Raw genomic sequence first — 24135 nt, forward strand, 5'->3', positions numbered from 1 at the left:
GACACCAAGTCAGTTGCTGGGTCTTCTTTTTGAATATTGAATTTACGGGCGTTAGGGGAATGTAGGTTAGTAGCCAATGGACTACGGACTCCTGCGGTCACTATGCCCTCTATAAGACCTCTTACTGTGGTAAGTGGACATAACCCTGTTCCAGAGATTCCAAGTTTGCCATCACCAAGATGGACAACTCTGAAAAGTCATGTCCACTTCAGGGTAGGCCACCTTAGGGGTGGTACTAGCCTGAGGTGGGCACGTCTACCTGACAAGCTAATTTTCCAGCATGTTCAGGTACCAAAGGGATCTAGACAAAGGGGAATCAGCTTCCTCTCCTGAGAGGGCTACCAAATGTGCATTTCAAAGCTGGTGGCTTCTTTGAAATTCTCTTGCCTTGGGATGCTAATCAGTTGGTCATCCTGTGGGAGGGGGTGTGAACACCCTCTTCCCAAGCAGGCTTTGTTTCTGACCTCCTGAGAGCAAAGACCCTCACCCTTGGGGGTCAGAAACTAGTCTCTGGTGGCAGGCTGGCAAACAGCAATCGGTCAACACACCAGTTGCTGCTAGCTTTTCAGGGGGGCACCTCTAAAGTGCCCTCTGGGTGCACGTATTAATAAACCCAACACTGGTACCTGTGTGGGTTGATTATAGCTAAACGTTTGCTACCAAACATCCCTATTTTCAGTGATAGCATGATGTAGCTGGGAAACTCTTTTTCACCAGTGTCTAGTACATGCTTTTAAAATGGCTTCTCTGATCACTTGTACTGGCAGTAATAGAACTGAACAGCACAGGAGAAAATCTGGTCATGCAGATATGTCTTCATGTGTAATATAATGCACCCTGTCTTAGGGCCTGCTGTGACTTGGAAATAGTACATGTAGTGTTAGGGGACATGGCACACAGGGATGTTTCAAGACGTGTTTTCACTTTTTACTGCACCAAAACACGCAGCCTACAGTGGCAGTCTTGCATGCATTAGGTAAAGGGTCTCTCAGGGTGGAACAATTTGTGCTGCAGCCCTTAGGGACCCTCTTTAGTACCTCACGCCCTAGGTACCAAGGGTGTCATTTACTTGAGAATTACAGAGACTCCTAAAGATATTGCCAATTGGGGGAAACAATTGTACAGTTTGAGAAAGAGATCTGGAACTGGAGACCTGTTTAGCAATGACTGTGTGCATTCCAGTCAAAATAACATCAAATGCCAAGAAAAAGTGGGGGTTACCAAGCCAAAAAGGGGCACTTTCGTACCATGGACTAGATGAAAGTACTGATCTTCAGTAACATAAACTCCCCCTGGGATGCCTCCTAGTGGCACACAGAACCCGGACCCACACCAACCCCAGCGGACCACACCAGAGACCTCTGCATCATCCTGGATAGCAAATTCTCCATGACAGCTCTGGTCAATGTTGTATCATCCTCCTGCATCTTCACCCTGCGCGTGCTACGCAAGGTCTTCAAGTGGCTCCCCCAAAACTCCAGACACACCATTACCAAGGCCCTGATCACCAGCAGTGCAACACTCTGTATGCAGGACTCTCATCCCACCTATTCCAGACTCCAAACCATCCAGAACGCTGCATCCAGATTCATCCTTGATCTCCGCCGACGAACTGGCATCACCCCACTCCTAAGAGATCTCCACTGGCTCCCAACTCAGAAGAGATGCCACTTCAAGCTATTCATCTACTCATTCATGGCCCTTCACAACTCCGGATCAGCCTACATCAACCACCACCTAAGCTTCCATCAGCCTACCAGACACCTCCGCTCTGCCTCCCTCTCGTTAGTTCACACCGCCTGCATCCACCGGAGCTGGGGTAGAGGATGCGCCTTTTCCTACCTCACAGCCCAGGCATGGAACGACCTCCCCCCTACACCTCCAGACCTTGGCTACTATATCAGATTTCCGCAAAATGCTCAGGACCTGGCTCTTCGGCTGAATCTAGGGACTCTGCCAGGGCCAGTGACAAGTAACGTTCTACAAATTGAGAGATTGATTGACTGCAACTAACAGGGCAGCGTGGGATCACGGTACTGTGCCAGGAATATCTGCATTTATGGAAATGGCTAAACGCTCATGGCATCTCCCTGACTGCACAACACCTGGCAGGATCTTTAAATTCCATGACAGACAAACTAAGCTGACATTGCACAGCAGATCACGAATGGTGTTAACACCACAGCAGAGAATCTGCAGTGTCCAGAGCTATGCACGCTAGAGTTCCAAAGTCAGAAAAGGCTTTCATTTCGGACTTTATTCAGAATTGCAGAAACATTTCAAGAATGTTCGCCTGTCCTTGGTTCCATGTATACTTTCGAACTCAATGGGTTGGGGGTTTCCCATTAATAATGACAAGTGGCAACATCGATATCCTCATTAATCTGAAAGAGACCGTTGTAGCTTACTTACCTTAGAATTTCCCCCAGGTGTCCGTCTGGATCCAGAGATTTTTCTTTAGCAATACCCCTGCATGTCGGTAGGTGGCATTGGTCAAATTCATCTTGGTCTCCGGCATGACGTAGCAGTGCCTTCTTAGATGCCGCCCTTGCACGCTGACCTCAGTTTTTTCTTTTTCCACGCTAGTCTAGCGCAGATCCAGAGAGAGCTACCCCGTAGACGTTTTTTTCCTAGTGTTTTTCAACTTTTTGTCTACATCTTTTTTCAAGTCTTCGACTCCTGATGCGCAAAGGACTTCCCTATGTCGGACTGGCTTCAAGCCCTGCGGCGCCTGTCACAAGATGTCTGTGACATACCCGCACCTGGAGCATCACCACGACCCAAAATCGTGCTCTGCCTGCCGGGCCATGAACCCAAAGACTTTGTGGGAGCGGTCCCGAAAGTGTCTGGAGGCCCGGTGTTCAGCTCCGCAGCACTCCCATTCTCGAGGAAGGTCTTGAGGCCAGTCACGGAGACCCCACTCCTCGTCGCACTCCAAGTCGTCGAGGTAATCGGGTAAGTTCAAACATAAGAAGAAGGTGAAGAAGCACAAGCGCTCTTCATCTTCTCCCCGTTGGTTGGCTGACCCGACGTGGGATTCGGAAGGCTCGCTCAAAGGTTCCATCTTCGGTGCCTGATTCAGGGATGACACTGCACCTCCCCCCATTTCCAGGAGTACAGCATCCCCTGCCCAACTATAACAGTTCTCCAGGGGCCTTACACGTCGTCTTTGGGCAGCCCGACTCCATTGACGCGCCTTCGGGCCCCGCGGAACGTGTCGAGGGTCCTAGGCCTTTGATGCCGGTGGCTCTCGCGCCGGAGGGCCCCTGCGGATCCAGGCCTAGATCCGGATCGACGTGAGTCGATCTCACTCGACCTTTTCCGGCGCTGATCCAGAAGACAACGCCCCTGGCGCCGGACATGCCCCCTGAACGACGCCGTCCCCATCCTCCTGCCCTAGTTGGACCCGGAGATGGACTGATGTTGGTTGACGTCGGAACTAACGCCAACGGGTACTTATGTTACCCTGTTCATCCCTGGTGTTCCGCGCCGACCAGAGGGTGGTGACGAGGAATGGGTGGGGTCACTGGACTCTTTAACAGACCAGCTTGAAGGACAATGGTCTGGACACTTCTCTAGACACTGGTTTGCTTTCTCCCCCTTCTTTGGCTACGGAGGGAGCGTCCTGTGCAGTGGTGGTGAGAAGGGCGGCCGAGGTCTTGGGCCTTGAGATCCCTTCAGTGGAAGTCAGGACTAACTTGCTGACAGAGGTGCTTCAGCCTGTGCCTTCCTTTTCTGAACCCTGATTGCAGTGCTTAATTTGTGCTGGTGCTTAGCACCGGCACTTATTTCTCAAGGCCGGATCTACACTCCATATTGACTCACTTAAGTTCACACAGGTCTTCCCGGTGAACGCCATAAAATATTTCAAATTAGATGCTGCATGCCTTATTATAAGGCACATTCCGCCTCTCTGGGGATTGTCTGCCCTAGGGCACACCGTGGAGCAGTCCCTGCCCATGCTTTTTTTAGCTGCCATATAGGCCATCCTTTTTCAAGTATCCTATTGTAAATAGATTCTTTAAGGGCATTACTCATCTATTTCCTCCATCTCCCTTCACAATGCCCCAGTGGGACTTGAATCTTGTTCTCACATATCTTATGTGTGCTTTCTTCGAGCCGCTTCATAACTGTCCTCTCGGGCTCCTTGCTCTCAAAATTGCATTCCTTGTGGCCATCACCTCTGCTTGCAGGGTGAGTGAGCTTCAAGCTCGGTCTTCCAAGCCCCCTTTCTTCTCTGCATCCGGACAAAGTGGTGCTTATAATGAGGCCTTCCTTTCTTCCTAAAGTGGTTACACCATTTCATGTAGGACAATCTATCCCTTTCCTCACCTTTTTCCCACCTCGCCACCCTTCTGAGGAGGAGGAGAGACTCCACCGTCTGAACCCTAAACGTGCGCTGTCATTCCATCTTGACCGCACCAAAGATTTCCGGGTGGACGATCAACTTTTTGTTGGCTATGTGGGTGCCAAGAAAGTCAGGGCTGTTTAAAAACTTAACCCATCTCGATGGGTTGTCCTTTGCATAAAGATCTGCTATGCTTTACAGAAGAAGGATTGCTTTAGAGAAGAAGGATCGTCCCGTGGGGTTATGTGCTCATTCCATTAGGGCTATGGCAGCACTACTGCACTGGCACGTGGAGTCTCACCCCTTGATATCTGCCAGGCGGCAACATGGGCATCTCTGCACACGTTCACTAGACATTACTAAGTAGGCAACGCGACGTCATCACGACGATCATGACGGACACAGAGTCGACCGACTTCACCTACTGATGCGCAGGGGTACTACTAAAGAAAAATATCCGGATCCAGACTGACGCCTGGGAGAAATTCTAAGGTAAGGAATCTACTACTAACATTTGTCTATTACAGATACATTGTTACCAAAGGTAAGCAACATTTTCATTAAGGACGGGCACACCCAGGAAATATCACCTTATCAAAATTGGTTATATCTGTTTAATGTGCAGGTACTGTCCTCCCAAGCCACTGCAGCTGTAGTTGCATTCTTCTGGCCTGGATTTGTCAGAGGATGCTACAGGGCATCCGTGTGCTGCATCAGCTGCATTGTGCTGGATTAATGTTCTTAATTCACCCACATGAAATCAAACAATTTTGCCAAGACTTCTTAAGAAATCTGTTTGCTTAAATCATTGGCTGCTTAATGCTACTTATTCTATATTTTCTAGCTGTGAAATCTCCCCATAAATTTCGAATAGGAGAGCACCAGGAGGTAATAGGATAACGTCAATTTTACAGTGACTCCATTCTTCCTAATGTGTAGCAGGTCTATTCCCCAACACCGTTGTGCCAATGTTGAAACTCATAACACTCAGAAGTTTATTGAGATTGAGAGAAATGACTAGTGTGTAAAGCCACTCATGAAGCAGAACTGTTGATGCACCATCTGTGAAAACATGCCAGATGCTTGCTGTCAAGGTGTTTGGTTTAAACAATTTTAAAATCAGTTACAGTTCTTGCTATGAAGTGGCAGGGTGCTAACGCATTGTAAGGAGAGATGGACCTACAAGTTGGGGTCAAAGAGGTCACCACAAAGGCAACTTTAACCCTATTATACGGCACAAAGTCGTTCGCACAGTATAATCCTTTGCGTAACAATCTGATGTTCTAGATGATGAAATGTTGCCTGGATTCCCTTTGATGTCCTTTGGTTTTGTTTTACAGCCCAGATATGAACCATGTCCCTCATTTTCCAGATGTCCTTCCTCCATCTTTTCCAGATGTGATTTCAGATGCAGGAAAATCAAAAGGTTACTCTTAAACTTTATTTTGTATTGCAGGTTGCCTACATTATGCCTGTTTTAGATTTGATGTATCCATTAAGAGGGAGTAATGGTAATAAATACATTTAAGTTAGAGATAATTTAGAAGGTTGTTAAAAATAAGCAGCAGTGTATACACTTGTGTATCATAATGGTGCATGTAAAGCCCAAGGGAGAAGTTCTGCCAATCTCTGCTGACCACAGCACATTCTGCCAAAGTGCACACCTGCTACTAAAGCCATCACATAAAACACAAGCTACTGGTTTGCTTGCAGCTTAAATTGTTGACAGTAATGCACATCTGTGTGCTAGGTGTTGTGATTAACTGCAGGCTCCACAGACCTGTACAAAATAATCTAATGTATTAGGTGTCTCAAGTGTTAGAGATTTTCACAAATTGTCCCGGGGGGAGCTTGGGAGGGGGGGGGGTGGGGGGTTATAGTGTAGCACAATACAAGGGCATTTAAACCAACCTCCATAAAGTAGTGACATTAATACACCCTTTGTTCAGAATACTGAATTCTTGCGTAATGTTGTTTTCTTAAGGTGCATTTGTGTAAGCAAAACTGGTTCTGCTAATGTGTAAATGGTAATGTGCCCAACATGAGCAAGAGTTGCACTCCATTGAACAATGTGATAAACATACCCCGTACAAAGAGCACTCCTGTTTTTTTGTTAGCCATTTATTGTTAACATAATTTTATAATTCTTTTTGTTAAGAATCATCATTTTTAAGCTACCATTAATAAAGTATTAGTTTATGTGATATCTGCCATGACAATACTTGGTTTTCTGTGCAGATGCAAGTCACCCCTCCAGTCTGAACTGCATCAGAATTCCAGGTTGCTATAGTAATGTTTACTTTGGCTCTGTAAAGTGCCAGAAGGAAATATGCAAATACTGAGCTCACTCATTTACATCAAAGCATCTGTTGTGACGACTCTTTTGTGGTGTTTGGTGTTTTTGATTAATAGTCACTGACTGCAACTTGAGGGAAAAATACACTATGCCCTCTAAAGTTGCACAAAATGATAAATATTTGGGGCATTTGTCCTGCACCCATATTCTTATGCAGGTTGGATTTGGAACTAAAAAAGCTTTACACTTTGGCATAAACAAAATCCAATTTGTCAAATTAGCCTATAGTTTTGAGGAATGCTAATTTTCAATACTAATATTCACACAATTCTAAATTGTTATGATTTTTTTCAACTTTCTAAAACTTTGAATCAAACAACTTCAGTGATATAGACTATTAATTCTCGTGAAACCCAGCGAGAAAGTCAGCAAAACATAAAAACGTGAACACTTCAGTCAATCACCATCCTTCAGTTATGCACTTGTTCCTTTTTTTATTTCTTAACCCTAAATCTCCAAACTAAAATCAAAATCTGACAACTAGATCTTACATTTTATCTAACCAGAAAAATTGGTCACCACCCATCGTCTGATCCAAGTAACCTAACTGGTCTCCACCTTCAAAATTTCTTCCAGTTTGGTCCCCGTCTCAAACATGTTGTAGACCTTTGTTCCTCTTGCTCAGCGTGCCTTAAGCTGGACACATTGTTGTGTGTTGTTGCATTGTCTACCTGGCCGACCTTGCTAGAGTGGGGAACAGACTGTTGAAGGTGGATTTTCATAATAAAATGTACCAGGGTTGCTCAACAAGACTGCTACTTCCTTGGCTTCACCACACAAAACTTGAGGCAAAAGTAACAGAGAGATCAGTGGGGCACAAAACCACCCTGCTTTTTAACTGTGTTGTTTGAGCAATGACAAATTAAGCCTGGTAATTTTATTTTGTCAAAGCCTACATTAGCTCTCAGTACTTTCAGGGGGCCATTATTTCCTGCTGAGACATAAAATGCTCCAGGCTTCAAGAGTTGAGCCCCTGTTGATCGTGTATGTGTATGTGCAAGTCTCCTGTGATTCTTCAGAAGCTACAGTCTTGGCTAAGATGGATTGAAAAATCTGTAGAGAGTTTTTGAGGTCTTTGAAACCATACTTGCACACACCCAAAAGTTGCACTAGTATCTGCATAATCGATGATTATAAGTTCTGCCCTGACACGGTAGGGATGGTTAAAAAGTGGACAATTTTAAGCTTATCTCTTGACTATTCCTACATCAAAACATTTGTTCTTGCCTCTTCCATGGAAGAATGGATGAGCCTGCACATTGTAGTGAAACTTAACAAGGTAAAACAAAGGGCCCAAGAGCCATTTTTTGCTTTGTATTGTACTAAACATCTATGGTGTGAATTCCAATTGGGCACTGCATTCATCAATCCTAACAAACACACTGCCTTAAAAAAATATATTCAAAGAGCCAGTTAGTAATGCCAGAAACCCTTCTCTAGTTCTACCAAACGATTTGAATTAGTGCGGTTTAGATACTTAACTGTACTGAACTGCTGAGACATTATGTATTCTGAGCAAAGAAACGCTGTCCGACCAGATTAACTTGGAAGTAGTTCTGGACAATTTATTGGGTATCACTTACTCTTTACTTAAGTCTTGCCTACACTTTTGCTCCCTCCCTGTTCTGCGGCCCTTGACTCGTCTCCAAGCGTGTGCTGACTCTGAGAATGGTACAATCAGTTCAGGCATCCATGTGCCACAACCTCAATTCTGTCCAAATTTCCATCACCTAACTTTTTTGTTTGAGATTGCTGCATCCTCCCATGTTTTGGTTCTTTAGTCTCTGTAGTTTTCTGTGATGGAGCAGTACCAGAGAATTCACTTTTTCTTTTTAATAGAAAGAGCCTTCTGGCTCAGGATTATGAGTGCCCCCCCTGGACTTTGGGAAAAGGTAGTTAGTTAGCAGAAAAGATTGATGTTGTCAAAGAGTTTTTGTTAACCCCTTCCATGCTCATGACAGAACGGTTCCGTCATGAGCGTAAGTTGGCTTGTGCTTATGACGGAACCGTTCCGTCATGGTTCCATAGGCCCAATGGAACGTTCAGCACCGCAGCAACATTTGCGCAGCACAGAAGGGGTTACGCTTATTTCTTTATAGACTTGCTTGTATTACTCATTTTCTGTTCAATTTGTTTGCTGCTGAGTTTTTTTTGTAGTAAAAAAGAAGCTTAATTTGAGCATCTTGCCTTGTAGTGGAATAAACAACTTGTGTTTAAAAGGCAACAATGTTGATGAATCTATTATAGCTTGATATATTTTGTATAATTTTACTACTCACTATTAGAATGTTTCATAGGACCAATAGTTCGCTTACCTCCAATTTATTTTCAGGGTGATTGATTTAGTAGGTTTTTTTGTGTCAGTGGTGAGGGTGGCAGATCTAATTTTTACCCTTTCTATTCGATGTTACTTTTTTCCTCTGGGTTTTTCTTATGCGCCTAACAATCCAGACATGTAATATGTGATAACGGATAGTGTTACAATATCTGGGCTCTATATTTTAGCTTCATTTCAATTTAGAAAGCTATTAGTTTCTGAATTGTTTTTGTCTCTTACATTTGCAAACTAAACGATGTATTATTAACAGTTAAACGCAAACTAGAACTGAGGTGGAGATTCTAGAGAGGGTTTGGGGCGTCTGTCTCTAGGATGTGATGTGATGTTTAAGTTTACAGTTTTTTGTTTTGCTTTTCAAGTTGTAGGGAACAGTTATTTTTCATTTATAAGGCAGTTATTTTCCTGCCATTAGCTCATAATGGAAACATTTGTAAGAATTTACTTTAATGTGATTCCTCATGCAAACAAACACAGGCATGCAGAAATGTATGTTCGAGGCATATGGGCTGCAGACCACGCACTATTGCATAGATCACCATCTGGTGGTGGGCCCGGATGATTACACCTTGTTTTTGTCTTGGAAGAGTCTTTGTCTGTTGGATGACTCCTCCTGTAGATCGTAGTGCCCATGGGCATCGACTCCATCTTCAGATTGTTTTTTTTTCCGTCATCGGGCTCGGATGTGTTTATAGTTCGGTTCCGTTACCGATCTCCTTTCGACTTCCAGTCCATCATACCATCGGTATCGTCTTCGACAGTAATTCTGGTTACCCGCGTCGAAGAAAGGTTTCCGCTTCTCGATTCTAGGGTTCGTCGGGGCCGTCGGGCCTAACTGCCCCATTGGGCCTTTGGCTCATGGAAAGAACACCTTTCAAGAAGTGCTCTCAGTGTGGACACTAATTCCCTCACACTGATCTTCATGAGGTTTGCAATCTGTGCTTGTCTCCAGAGCACGAGAGTCGAGACTGTGAGGCCTGCGCTTCATTCCGGTCCAAGAAGACCATCAGGAACCGTTGAGCTCGAAGAGTCATGGCGCAGTCATCTTCATCGACACCAGACGTCATCATAGACGAGGCTCCGATCGAGGTAGAGTCCGAAGAACAGCAGCAGGCAGTCTGTTGGTCCCGACAAGCAAAGGGTCCTCAAACCAAAATTAACCCCAGCACTGAAGCAGCCATCGGCGTCGAAACCGGTCGAGCCGAAAACAAGCTCGGCACAGAAAGACGTTCCCAAGTCTGCCGAACCGATGACCACTCCGGTTCCGAAAAAAAGCAACCCGAAGCCTGCTTCGGCATCGAAACACACTTTGGTTCTGAAGGAAGGTAGATGATTCCAAACGCACTTCGGGAACAAAGATTCCGGATCCAAAGAGCGCAGATCAAGTCTTCGGAAACAAATCAAAATCCGCTCCAAAGACAATAGACACTGTAAAACCTAAGCATTTCAGTCCCAAACAAGATAAATCTGCACCGAAAATGGAATTCTCAGCCGAAGTGCTTTTCCAACCAGACCCAATGCAAAAGACTCTTAGTATTAATACAACGACTGGACATGTCATTACAGTGCCTGAAAAGAGGAAAATGAACTATCCTAAACCACCGCCAGTTCCTCTCAAAAAGCAGTCTCAAACTTCCCCCATAAGAATTCCTTCACCATTAATAGAGATACCAGCAGATATTTCTCCAGTACACTCCCCATCCAGCACACACAGAATTATACCACAGGATGATGATGAAGAAGACAATTATTCACAGGGGGTAGAAAGTGAGCATCATATAGACGAAACACATAACCCTGACAATATTCCGGGGCCATCAGATGATCCCTGGGAGGATTATAATGCGCCAGATGCACCAGATCTGCCACAAAATGACGCATACCCTTCTAGACCATCTACCCCAGATGACACTATTGGGTTTACACAGCTCATTCATAGAGCAGCCACATTTCATGGAGTAGACTTACACACAGATCCAGTGGAAGAGGACTTCCTCATGGACACACTACTGTCGTCAGATAAAACCACGACCACATTACCAATACTTAGAGGAGTGGTGAGACATGAACCAGAGGTATTTAAAGACCCCGTCAGAGCCAGGGTAATTAACCCCAGACTGGAAAAAAAGTAGAAAGCGGCTCCAACTGACCCAGCATACATCAAAGTCAGCTGCCATTAGACTCATTGGTGGTTTCAAATGCGAGAAAAGGAGCTAACTCGCAGACAACAGGGGATGCTCTACCCCCTGATAAAGAGTCTAAGCTTTCAGATGCTTCAGGGAAACGCACCATCTCACAAGCAGCCAATGTCTGGAGAATTGCTAACACTCAAGCTTTGATGAGTTAGAATCACTCATGCAACACTTACCAGAGCAATATAAGACCAGGGCAATATAAGACCAGGGCTTCTGATCTAATACAAGATCGAATACACTGCGGACACAGCCTCTAGAGCAATAAATACGGGAGTACTGTTGCGTAGACATGCATGGGGGTTCAAAACAGAAGTACAGGGCAGTATTTTAGATCAACCCTTTGACCAGCAACATCTATTTGGTCAAACAGTTGATAGTGAACTAGAGAAGATGAAAAAGCTACAGATACGGCAAAATCAATGGGAGCTTTACAAACGCAGACCCATAGAGCGTCCTTTCGTCGCTCCTCATATAGAGGCACATCTAAGGGGTTTCAAACTGACAACACCTCTTCTTATAAAGCGCCCACCCAAACCTCACCCAGCAGAGGGTATTACAGAGGAGGATATAGAGGTAACAACAATAAGGGCAGAGGCAACAACAACCGCAATGGCTCTACTCCCAAACAGTGACTTTCCTTCCATCCCCCCAGACCATTCCACTCCTGTCGGGGGGAGATTACAACAGTTCCTACCTGTCTGGAACTCTATCACCTCAGACAGGTGGGTAAGACAAATAATTCAGTCAGGTTATTGCCTGGAGCTCACTTCCACTCATCCAACAATACCACCCAGACAACATCCCATGTCACAGGAACATCCCATACTTTTAAGACAAGAGGTTGCATCTCTACTACAAAAGAATGCAATAGAACCTGTCCCAAAACACCATCAAAACACACGAGTTTACTCCCTATACTTTCTCATACCCAAAAAGGACGGGTCCCTCAGACCTATTCTAGATCTAAGGCCCCTGAACCTGTACATACAATTCGACCATTTCCATATGGTCACACTACAACAAGTTCTGCCGTTGTTAAAACAAGGCGACTTCCTTGCCACATTAGATCTCAATGACGCTTACTTCCACATTCCTCTCCATCAATCTCACAGAAAGTACCTTCAATTTGTACTAGAAGGTCAACACTACCAATTCAAAGTACTCCCTTTCGGAGTAACTACAGCACCTCAAGTGTTTACAAAGTGTCTACGAGTAGAAGCAGCACACTTGAGAAGGGACAACATTCATGTCTTCCCATACCTAGACGACTGGTTAATAAAATCCAAGTCATACCACCAATGTGTACAGCCCACACATCAGACCATCTGCCTGTTGCACAAGCTAGGATTCACTGTAAATCAAAAGAAGTCACACCTCCATCCATCCCTATCTCAACAGTATCTAGGTGCCACAATAGATACCTCCGAAGCAATTGCATACCACAATCGTACAAGAATACAAAGTATGCAAGCTCTTATACAAAAATTCCAGCCACAGCACGCCCTACCAGCCCCGAGTGTTCATGCAATTAATAGGAATGATGGCATATTGCATTTTCATAGTACCATACTCAAGACTACAAATGCTCCCCATACAAGAGTGTTTGGCAAGTCAGTGGAATCAGGCTCAACAACAAATAACAGATCTGGTGGTGGTAGAAGACCAGACATATCGCTCTCTGCAGTGGTGGAACACCAAAAACCTTCCCAAGGGCCAGCCGTTCATAGAGCCTGTTCCACAGGTGGTGCTAACCACAGATGCATCTCTCACAGGATGGGGAGCGCATTTAGAGAAACACACAGTACAAGGTACATGGACACCGCAACAGAAGTTACTCCACAAAATCATCTGGAGTTGTTAGCGATTTTCCTAGCGCTAAAATCATTTCAACATTACCTATCAACCAAAGCTGTACTGATCTGTACTGACAATATGACGGCCATGTATTACATCCAAAAACAAGGAGGAACACACTCCTACAGCTCTCCTGGCTGGCGCAGAGCATATGACGGTGGGCCATTCCTCAAAAAATCTTTCTGTTGGCATGACATCTACCAGGAGTTCACAATCAAATTGCAGATCTCTTAAGTCGTCAAAGACAACAGATACAAGAGCGGGAACTTCATCCACAAGTTCTTCAACCATTCTTTCATAAGTGGGGACAGCCAGAGATAGATCGGTTCACCACACACCGCAACTCGCCCCAGCTTCGCCCCCAGATACCCACACCCATTGTCCAAAGGCAATGCGGTATGGATGAGTTGGTCAAACAAATTTGTGTACGCTTTTCCACCTCTCCCACTAATTCCGTTAGTGATACGCAAGCTTCAGTAGCATTCCCTCACATTGATTCTCATAGCACCAACGTGGGCAAGACAACCGTGGTACACCACACTAATAGAGCTATAAGTAGTACCACATCAAAAGTTAAAACTCTCCCCACATCTACTGACACAGAACCATGGAGAGATCATGCATCCAGACCCAATGCAGCTCAATCTAGCGATTTGGCTCCTGAGGTCTTAGAATTTGGATACCTCAATCTTCCGCCTGATTGCATGAATGTTATAAAAGAAGTGACGCCCCACCACTAGAGCATGCCTCGCAGCCAAGTGGAAAAGGTTTGTTGTGTATTGCACACAAAAACATTAACCCATTAGATGTTTCCATACAAAACATCATATGCTACCTACTCCATCTACAAAGATGTAATTTAGCGTACTCCTCAATCAGGTTACATTGTGCTGCTATAGCAGCTTATCTTCAAAACAGACCACATTTGTCATTGTTTAGAGTACCTTCCATCAAAGCGTTTATGGAAGGATTAAAAAAATAATTTCTCCCAGAATACTACCCTCTCCGGTATGGAATTTAAATATTGTTCTCACTAGACTAATGGGTCCTCCATTTGAACCATTACATAAGTGTGAGTTACAGTTCCTTACATGGAAAGTTGCCTTTTTAGTTGCTATTACCTCACTCAGAAGAGTGAGATTCAAGCATTAACAATTCAAGAACCATTTATACAACTCCATCACAACAAAGTGGTTCCTAAGACAAACCTGAAATTCCTGCCAAACGTCATTTCACCATTCCACCTCAACCAATCTATTGAGTTGCCATGATTCTTTTCCCAACCACAGACAGTTGCAGAAAGAGCTCTACACACATTAGATGTAAAAAGAGCACTCCTCTACTACATTGATAGGACAAATCTGTTTCGTGAAACATAACTGTTTGTGTCCTTTTCTCCTCCACACAAAGGCAATCCTATTTCAAAATCAGGCATTGCAAGGTGGATTGTTAAGTGCATTCAAATCTGTTACCAAAAAGCAAAACACACTCTATCCATTCCCCCTAGGGCTCATTCTACCCGTAAATTAGGGGCATCAATGGCATTCCTAGGAAATATACCATTAGATGATATCCATAACCAAGAAGCTTCTAGAAGATGGCATCCGTTATAGATGGCCTTTTGTCCTATCCTTTGAAATGGGTGACAAATGCCAAATGGTCTCTAATGTGCATTCGGGGGGCCCAACTTACTGGGGATTACGGTGCTGGCATCCGCACATTTAATACGGCTTGCACGCGCATCCTCTAACCTTTGGGACTTGGTCGAGAACCTTCTTCCTTCTATTCCAGAAGGCCCGCGGGTAGAATTGCTTCGCCTTCTGCATGATGGCAGGGGAATGGTGCAATTTTCCCTCCGCTCTTCCCTTGACGCTACTGGCTCGGTGGTACAAGCTCTTGTTCGGTCTGTGGCTTTGCGCCGCCATGCATGGCTGCACGACAGTCGTTTCCCAGACAATGTTCGGGATGCTCTTAAGGATCTGCCATTCAATAGTGAGGCCCTTTTTGACTCCCACGCGGATTCAGCGGTCTCCTGCCTCTTGTCTGGACTACCGTAAATCTTGCGGCACAACTTCCTGCCCTATGTTTTTCTTTGGCATAGGCAAGGTTGCCTTGTTGCTGCTGTACATTGTCTTATGGCCTCGTTTTATGGCCACTGTCCCAAAAGCAGTTTTTCCACATTCGCTGCTGCTTCCCCAAAGGTGTTTTCCACGCTTCTGCTTTGGGTTCATTCTAGAACACTCTCAAGGGGAGTGTTCTCTTCAGGATACTCGCTTCTTGGATCCCTGGACCTTTAGATTGTTCCCGACTGTTTCCACTATCGTGCCTAGCTCCATCTCCTCCTCTGTCTTCCGGGGGACCGCTGTTCCTCCCGGGCGAGGGGCGAATGTCGGTTATGGGCCTGGACGTTAGTACTTTTCGCATGCTCTAGTCTATTGTTGTGTTACGCTTCATTTTTGAGCTTCTTTCTTCTTATTCTATGTCTGCTGTGCTCTTACACACTAGTATCTTGCTGGCAACATTCCTTCATGTGGTGTCCGTGGTGTTTGACCCGGACTACTTGTGCTACAAGTTCTTATATAGGTGACCGGCTTGCCTGGTCCCCTTTTTGCTGGTTGCCTTCTTGCTGTTGTGTCTCTCGCATCTGGGCTGTTCACACTACCCTGTAGGAGGGTTTTGCAATACTTCGTGTGATTCTAATGTCCACATGGTCTGCTTATGTACCTTCCAGTCTTCCACTTGACTATCGTTCTTACTGTAAGTCTTGTTTTGGCTGCATCTGCTGGTTGCCATTGACCCTTTTACATATCTGTGACAGACCGACTATGTACTGGTGTGTCTTCTGTTTTTCGTACCACCTGCATTTTCTGGTTGTGGGTTGGCATCCTGCCACTGCTGTCACACGTATTTTTGCTGGTGTGGGTTTCAACAGTGCTTCTTTCCAGTGTTGTGCATACTGCACCGGTATGTGCTAACTCTGTCATACCTGTTGCCATCTCTCTGGGTCTTACGGTCGGCAAGCCGGATCCTGCGGATCTATCAGACTTTAGGTTCAGTTCCACTTCGTGCGAAGTCCTTCACTTTCCTTTTCACACCTACACATCTAGTATGTTTTCTTTCTCTCACCGGGTATACATACGGGGGTTTCATGCTGTTCTTGGATGGCTTGTGGTGCCTTTGCCTCTCCATGTTTTCTGCTCCTTTATGAGCTTCATGGTCTGGTGTGGCTGCGCTGGCTTGTGGTCCCCACTGTGTTTCGTCACCTTGTTACAGCTACGTTCCCTTGGGAACTTCATAGGGTTCAGTTGCAGACCCCCCCTCTTCTATGGGTATGGTTTTGGTATCTATTCGAAGTTAAGGAATATGCGGCTATATGTCTATCAGATGGACGAGTTACTTACCTTCAATAACCATGTATCTGGGAGAGACACAGTCTAGCCCGCCCATCCTCCCTGTTCTGTGAGAACCTTTTCTGGTGGGGTTTTCTATACTCGCCTCCCTCTGGGTGGCTTGCCTTTCTACAGGGTGACTTTTTTCACTTCACTCCGACACAGTGTTCATTCTGTTTTCATTGCTCTACTCCGCCCATTCAATTGATTTGGTGATATGCTCATATGTCATGTGTCCTTTCCAACCCTGTACCTGGATTGTACAGTGTGGGATCTATTCAGGTTTTTTCCCACCCTCCACTATGCCCTTCTCCGTCGCCTTGGGGTCTCTTACCAACCCTGCGACCCATTGGTTCAAGTCTATCGGCTCTGCCACATTCTATCGGTCTTTTATTGGGGTTGTGACGTCTCTTCTGGTAAAATTGTCCTTGATCCTATGTACATTATAGTTGCAGGCTTCGGTCGTCTGCCAAGCTGTTTTTTCACATTTTCCTCTACCTCCACAGGTGGTTTGACCTTTGCATTTGTGGGGGTGCTTCTCAGAGCGGTGCTCTGCTCTTTCTTCTACTGGTTTGCAGGATACAGTGCCTGGCGCTGTCTTTTGTGATTCTATTTTTCTTCAATTTTTGCACACTGTTACCATATTCTCAGTGTTTGGTGGTGGCTCCACGCTGTGGCGTGGAAAAGCTTCTCTGACGAAAACTGACAGCGCGCCGGGAGGGGCATATATGGCTCCGCTAACGCCATGTCTGTGGATGACGTCAGGGCGGAGCCGTGCGGCGCCGCCCCCGGAGCGCAGAGGTGCTGCTGCAGAAAGTTTTCCAGATCCAGTCTGACGCCTGGGGATATTCTAAGTTAAGGATTCTGAGGCTAGACTGTGTCTCTACCAGATGCATTGTTACTGAATAAACAGGGAAGTATATGGAGGACTTTACGAGCCTACAACCCAGGCAATATTTGTTTGCAGGAAACACATTTGTTGCACAAGGATCAGGGGGAAATAAAACGCACCCTCTTCCCTGTATCCTTCCACTCATCGGCTGGCACTAAACAAAGGGAGATGGCAATATTCATGATACATAATCTTTCCTTTACTGTCTTACATACACTGACAAGGAAGGGCAATACCTTGTTCTGGTAGTTGTGCTCCATGGCATCTCTCTTACTGTTGCAACAGGCTATGCACCAACACAGGGCGAGATACGTTCCTACTTGACCTTCTAGAGAAGCTGGCGGGCATGGCCAAAGGAAACATTCTAGCTGGTGATTTCAATTTAGTTTGGGACTCGCATTTGGACAGAGAGGGGGGACATGACTCATCCACACGGGCCTTTTCTAATAAGTTAAAAAAGGCCGTTGATGACCTAGGTCTTAGAGATGCATGGCAAGAATAGAACATGGCAACTAAAAGCTTATACTTTTTATTCCCATGTGGTTTGTACCCATTCCCGCACAGATGTCTCTTGGTGAGCACTGCCCTGATGGGTATCATGCAAACCTCTGCAATTGGGCCTTTTTCGGTCTCGGGCCATGCACCAGTCACAGTCCAGATAGATTTGGGACATCATAGGCTTCCAAGGACTTAGAAGACAGCCCCCTTATCTTTTTAGAGACTATGTAATTAAAAGGACAATGGATGGAAGAATATTTTGATCAAAATGAAGATGGAATAAGTATCTGTTCTGGGGATTTGGGACGCATTTATGCAGTGACAAGCGCCCATTTCATAGCAGTAACTGTCGAACGGATGAGGCTTCGTAATCTCGAGGTACAGAAGCTGAGAGACCAGATAAAGCGGCTTGAACAAGGGTGGCTGCTGAAGCCCTCCTACCGTAGTACATGCATGCTTACAACAACCCAAAGCCAATTCCGCCTGTATTACACCAATAAGGCAGAGATATCATTATTACATCTTAAAAACTGCCACTGTGTTGTGGGTGATAAACTGGGTATCCCACTTGCCTGAAGCCTGAGAGTTGATAAAAAGATTTATAGCACCGAATCGGGTACGAGGGTTTTGTAGCGATGCTGGTGGTATTACTGGTGTAGGTACCATTGTATTGTAAAACAAGAGGAAAACCTGTACTAGTACTAAAAAACACATTTTCATACTCGTAGATGAGTATTTTTGTTCTATTTCATACAGTACTTTGCTTCTAATTGATGTTTGCAGGTCACACTATAATAAATTTTTCAAAATGCCATGTAAGAGAAAAAGTATGGTTTATATTAATAAAATTGTGTTTTTCGTTAAGTTGTTAACTCTTTAACTCGTGCTTCTGGATGGTAGTAATCCCTACTCCCTCGCCCCCTCCAGACTACACTGGTAGCCCATAGGGGTATCCTACTCGCGCCATCAGGTCTCATCAAGGGCCTGACTAACTATGATCACATCACCTCCACCTTAATGCAACTTCTTTAGCCCTGTTTGCCAGCCCGCACATCTTCAAAATCGGCGGTGTCATTTAGAAAGCAGTCACCCCCACTTTTAAACGCACCATCTCTGGGGGTTTTCGCCACGCCTGTAGCCAGACACCATCAGACTACAGATTAGTAAGTGTAAAAAAGAACGTATGGCCTTTTCCACCTGTGCAACCAGGGTCTGGAGCAACATCCCCATATCCATCAGGAGTTCCACAACGCTGCTCTAATTTAGCCAAAGTGTTGAAGACTCGACACTTTAAAGAACACTACATCATGAAGCATTAACTTGGCTACAATTAAGCTTCATCTCCTTTTACTCACCAACTTCAAGCTTGCCTTTGACCACACACTGTTCTGCTGTCTTTCGGCTAGGTTTGCTCTAGAAATACAATATACATATATACAAACCTGTACGAATGCATATAATTCACTAAGATTATCAGCAATCCACTAAGAGACAACAGACATGGTTTCCAGAGCATATGGTAATATGCAAATTATTTACACGATGATGTAGTAGCAGTAACAATTCATGTGCACCTATCTCACCGAGTTGTTTTGGGAAGTTGCTTTCATGGTTCTTGTAAAGTACGCATCAAAGGGAGTTTGTGCAGACCAAGGTAAAACTAAATGCAAAGACACAAACATCATTGACTACATTTGAAGAGCAAACTAAAGGCAAGGAAAAGCACTTGACACTTTTGAGAGGTTAAAATTGTTCCTGGGCTACATTTTAGTGCATGTTTTATTTTTCAACTTGCGTTTTGGTTATTTAAAATGATTGTCTATTTGTTTAGGTGTCTTTCCAACAGAAGACATTTGGGCAGCACAACCCATATGTTTGACAAGCGGATTAAATTATAACCTTGGCAACAACGTAGCGTGCATGGTGCGGGAGCACCCTTCTGTTCAAAACAGGTTAGTCTTCTTTTATTTGACAATAAGAGCCTTCCAAGTACGCTTTTTCAAGATTAGTTCAGGTGCCCTTTTGCTTCTTTTGTATTTACACTATCTCACCCATGCTTGTGGAAGTCCTTCTTTATTAATTAGACTAGCAATCTTTTTCCTGACACTTAATGCTTTCTTAAAAAGCTTAATGACAAGCTTTGCGTCTTCACTGTATATTGATTTTTGTCTTTACATTTATTTTACACTCTCATTTAGACTGTAGCAGTGTCAGACCTTCTGCTCTAAGACCCTCATTAAGGGAGTTGCAGGACTACTGGTGAAGTAATGCCAAACCTGAAAATACCAATGCTTTGGATGCATTGGGTTCGATATTACCACACTAACCTGACATTTCAACTGGGGCATGGGAATGTGAATCTACAATGGTTTCTTCTTCTTTTCTGATATTCATGTTCATAACTATTTCTGGTGGGTGGAAAAATTTAAGAGTGCAGTGCTCCTGCATTACTTCTTTTCCCGACTTGGCTGGATAACACCCATTATCGGCCGAATCTGGGTTTGAAATGAGGGCCTAAATTTTACCTTAACCTTCAGCATACTAGCATTCCAGCCTAATAAGTAAACTGCTTGTAAGAAAATTATACACAAGAAAAATATGAATGTTTTCTATTCTTACAATTTAACTGGTTGTCAGAATATAGAAAAAAAAGCTAGATCTGGAGTCATGCTACTCAAACGTTAATCCAAAAGCAGTTAAAATCAGATGGGCAGTCCCAAAAGAGAAACATTTTTATACAGCTGACATTTATGCTGAGTTATGACCGCATTTATCACAGCAGCAGCACCACACTTCCAGCATCTGTGAAGACAATTGCGCCCATTGCCTGCATTACACACTTAGACCAAAGTTCTGATCTTCACTTCAGCACATTCCAGCATGTGTGATGTTTGAACGATCTTTGCTATCAGTTGATGAAACCAGGCACAGTGGGATGCAGGGCTGATATTGATGATTTTTGACACCACATAAGTATTGGCCTCTCTTTGTTTGACTTTAGAAGATTGTGAATGTCAGAGTACTTAGTCTTCTATAATAACATTTAAATTCTTGTCCGGGCTCATAAACTTCCAGTCACATGTAGGATTTTCCCCCTTATTCTAAGATCAAGAGGACAAACCAGAGCAAAGCATAGAAGCAGACCTGCTCTTGATGCAGCACTACTCCGGAAATAATTTCTATTACCATAACCCCTTTCCCTGAAGTGCAAAATCATACATATACTCAACAGTGGGGCCCATGACACTGCGAGACACTCGCAAAACATTTCCATCCTACTTCATGGATCGGTGAAATTCAAAGGAGAGCTGCTGTATCATGGTGGAGTGTCTAAACTAAGAAACTAGATATTTAAGCAATTTACACCTGCAGTTTAAATGAGCTTACCATGGTTTTCATTTAATAAAACATTTAATTAGCCCCGCCTCCACTAAGGTTGACGGATCTGCTAGTAAAAAATTAGGCGTAGGAAAACTCAAGACCAGCTTAATTCTCCATTTATCTAATTTCTACTAAGAGCAAATTCAGCATGTCTAAATTTTATTAATTTTATTTATTTCTTTATTTCAAAACGACAATTTAAAGAATAAGAATTTCTAAATTCAAGACAGTTAGATTCATTTATTTAGGAAAACTCTGAAATAGACATTTTCATTTATTTTATCAGTCAGATAGTTCCCAAATAATCATTTATTCTCCTAACTTCCCTAACTAAACCCTCAGCTAAAGTACATCTCCCTGTGAAAGGAAATAGAAAAATTAGTCAGAGTCTTACATCTCAGGAAAAATCAGCATTCCAGCAGCATCTCGGGTGAAAATCGAAGAGAAGTTTTTTCTTCAATAAAACCAGCACTTTTTATACCCTTTTTACTAGCTCTATCTATCTAAAAGTGTAACTTTCAGTCTAAATTTGAGTTCTGATTGGACAATTCTGGGGTGGATGAGCATCATCTCGTCATCATAATATTACATTTACTTCCGTTTGCAAATTTCTAATGATGGATCCATTGTTTTGGCCCAAGTCCGGCCTAGTCCTGTTCTCTACACGCAACTTTGCCATGTATTCCCACGTTCTGAACCATTGTGCTCATCATTTTGGCAGCCATCTATACTTCCAGGCCAAACTGTCCTTGAACTGTAGTCACTCCAGGCACAAGCAGCTCGCATTCGGACTCGGACTTTGCTCGCGCATGCGTACTTCTTTTGTAACCACAATAATCAAGTGACTCCATTTTCTTATAGGCCTCACGAGTCAGAATGGGAACTATCATAGAAACAAACACAAATGAACATTAATTTTAAGTGGTTTAACCCTTCTGTTTACCGACCCCCTTTCTAAGACTTTCCCTATTAGTAATTACCTAGCAAATAGCCACATTTAAGTGTAATATACTCAATTATCCTCGCGTTTTGCCACAATAATACATAAACAAAAGCACATGTATGCTGCATTCCGTTATCTCAAAGCTGCTCATTAGTTTAGGACATGACATAATCACAAGGTTAGGTAATTATGATGCAACCTAAGCAATGTTAATTTCCCACGTGTCTTTGTGTAGGTGCAACTTTTATTCTAAGATGATTAGTTTCAGGCTTCACTCAATTAGTTTGAATTATGATTATGGAAGTATGATTTCGCAAGGGTACACAACATTTTGTTTTTCCCCCTTGCTCCATCAACTCCCCCCTTTGGTGATTTATCACCAAATATTTCCCAAAATGTTCCCAAAATTTATCAAAACTTGTTTCAAATTCTTCAGATTAGTACAGGTTTATACTGGCTGCCAAGTGTTGAAGCACTAGTCTCATCATGCTGAATTCTTTACTTTTTTATGGCTACTTTCCCTGTAATTTCTTTTAGTGTTCTAGTATGCTTGAATTAGTTCAGCCACTACAGTTATTGGCTGTGGATGTCATTGGCACTGATCATCTGGGACACATCTTTTCCACTTTATAACATCTCTAGTTGTGAGGTCTTCCTTCCCAGCTTCTCTGAAATGTGTCAACTATTTCTTTCACATGACCTCCTCTACATGTATCCTCAGCTGGTGCAAGAAATGGTATCTAGCATGTCAATGTGCAGTCCCTACAGCTTTCAGTTTTTGTGCGAAGAACGAGCAGCTCAAGTTGTAAATGTTTCATTGTGCTTACGTTCTTTTTTTGAAAGTAGCAAGAAAAGAAACAAACTCTTAAATATAGAGATTCAGCACATGGCAGGCCTTTTAAACCATGTGATGGAGAACAAAGTACACTCATTTCTGTGCCCCTGACACTTCCCTACACCCACAGCTTTGGTCATGATAGGCATCAATAAAGTAATACCAAGGGTTGCATAAAAGACACAGCCTTCCTTCCACTTTTGTGGTCCTTCCAAGTAAGCTAGGTTTGCGGTTTCAAAAAAGGAAGAAGCAGTTTAAGTGGAGAAACTCCCAAAAGCTGCCGGGAGCCTCTCTTGTATTTGAAGTTGCTCTTGTTTCAAAAATATTTCTTGGCTCTATTCGGCTTTCTCGTGCTGTCACATTACAGCTCATCTAACAACTTGTTGGCAGCTTGTGTTGATGCACCTCAGTACCTTTTAAAAGGAAGTTAATACCAATGACTGGTAATTCTTCTGATTGTAAAATTGAAGTTTACCTCTGCATTTATGTTGCATGAAATATATTAAGTTGTACCCAACAAGAACTTACAGAATCTGGATCAAGGGATTGGTATTGAGCCAAAGACAAGCCACTTGTACCCCAGGTACTGTGGGCATCTACCCTTCCAATAACTTGATAGGTATCATTCCTTCCTACCCAAGGTTCCTCTTAACTACTTGGATTTACAGATGCTGTAGGTAATAAACAATGTCCCATCTTACATTGCCCTTGCCCTATGGCTTCTTTACTTTACCATTATTTTCACAAATTCCAGGCACTACTCTTGCTCACTCAGGCAACTGGATCTGTAGCATAAGCTAGCTCCACTCCAAATCTATCTTGCTACTAGCTGTGGCAGTGCCAGAGCTTCTCAGTCCTTTGCATCAAACACCCAAGCACTATTAATGTGTGCTCTGTTTGTACGAACTTCAATACCATGATCTCTTCTCTCCATTAATGTGATGTATTATTGGCGCCAAGCCCCGCAACTTGCAGAATTTGGGCAGAGTCCCTAGCCACTTCATCCAGCCTTACCACATGATAGTCCTTTGAGCAATATTTTTCTTTGTTATAGTGGTATCCTTTAAAGATAGAAGGTAAAAAATAATTACTGAAATAAAATGTAACTT

At 43.8% G+C, this 24135-nt stretch overlaps 1 protein-coding gene across 1 annotated transcript in view; it reads left to right on the forward strand.

Moving 5' to 3' along the window:
• Positions 1–24135, forward strand: part of TMEM131L (transmembrane 131 like) — a 580656-nt gene that overhangs the window by 516508 nt on the left and 40013 nt on the right. Inside the window, exons 31-32 of the mRNA XM_086962316.1 lie at positions 5689–5774; positions 19699–19819. Coding sequence (XP_086818442.1) covers positions 5689–5774; positions 19699–19819 — 207 coding nt within the window. The remainder of the gene's footprint in view (positions 1–5688; positions 5775–19698; positions 19820–24135) is intronic.

The sequence above is a fragment of the Lissotriton vulgaris genome, chromosome 3_1 (genome assembly GCF_964263255.1).
Source record: "Lissotriton vulgaris chromosome 3_1, aLisVul1.2, whole genome shotgun sequence".
NCBI lineage: Eukaryota > Metazoa > Chordata > Amphibia > Caudata > Salamandridae > Lissotriton > Lissotriton vulgaris.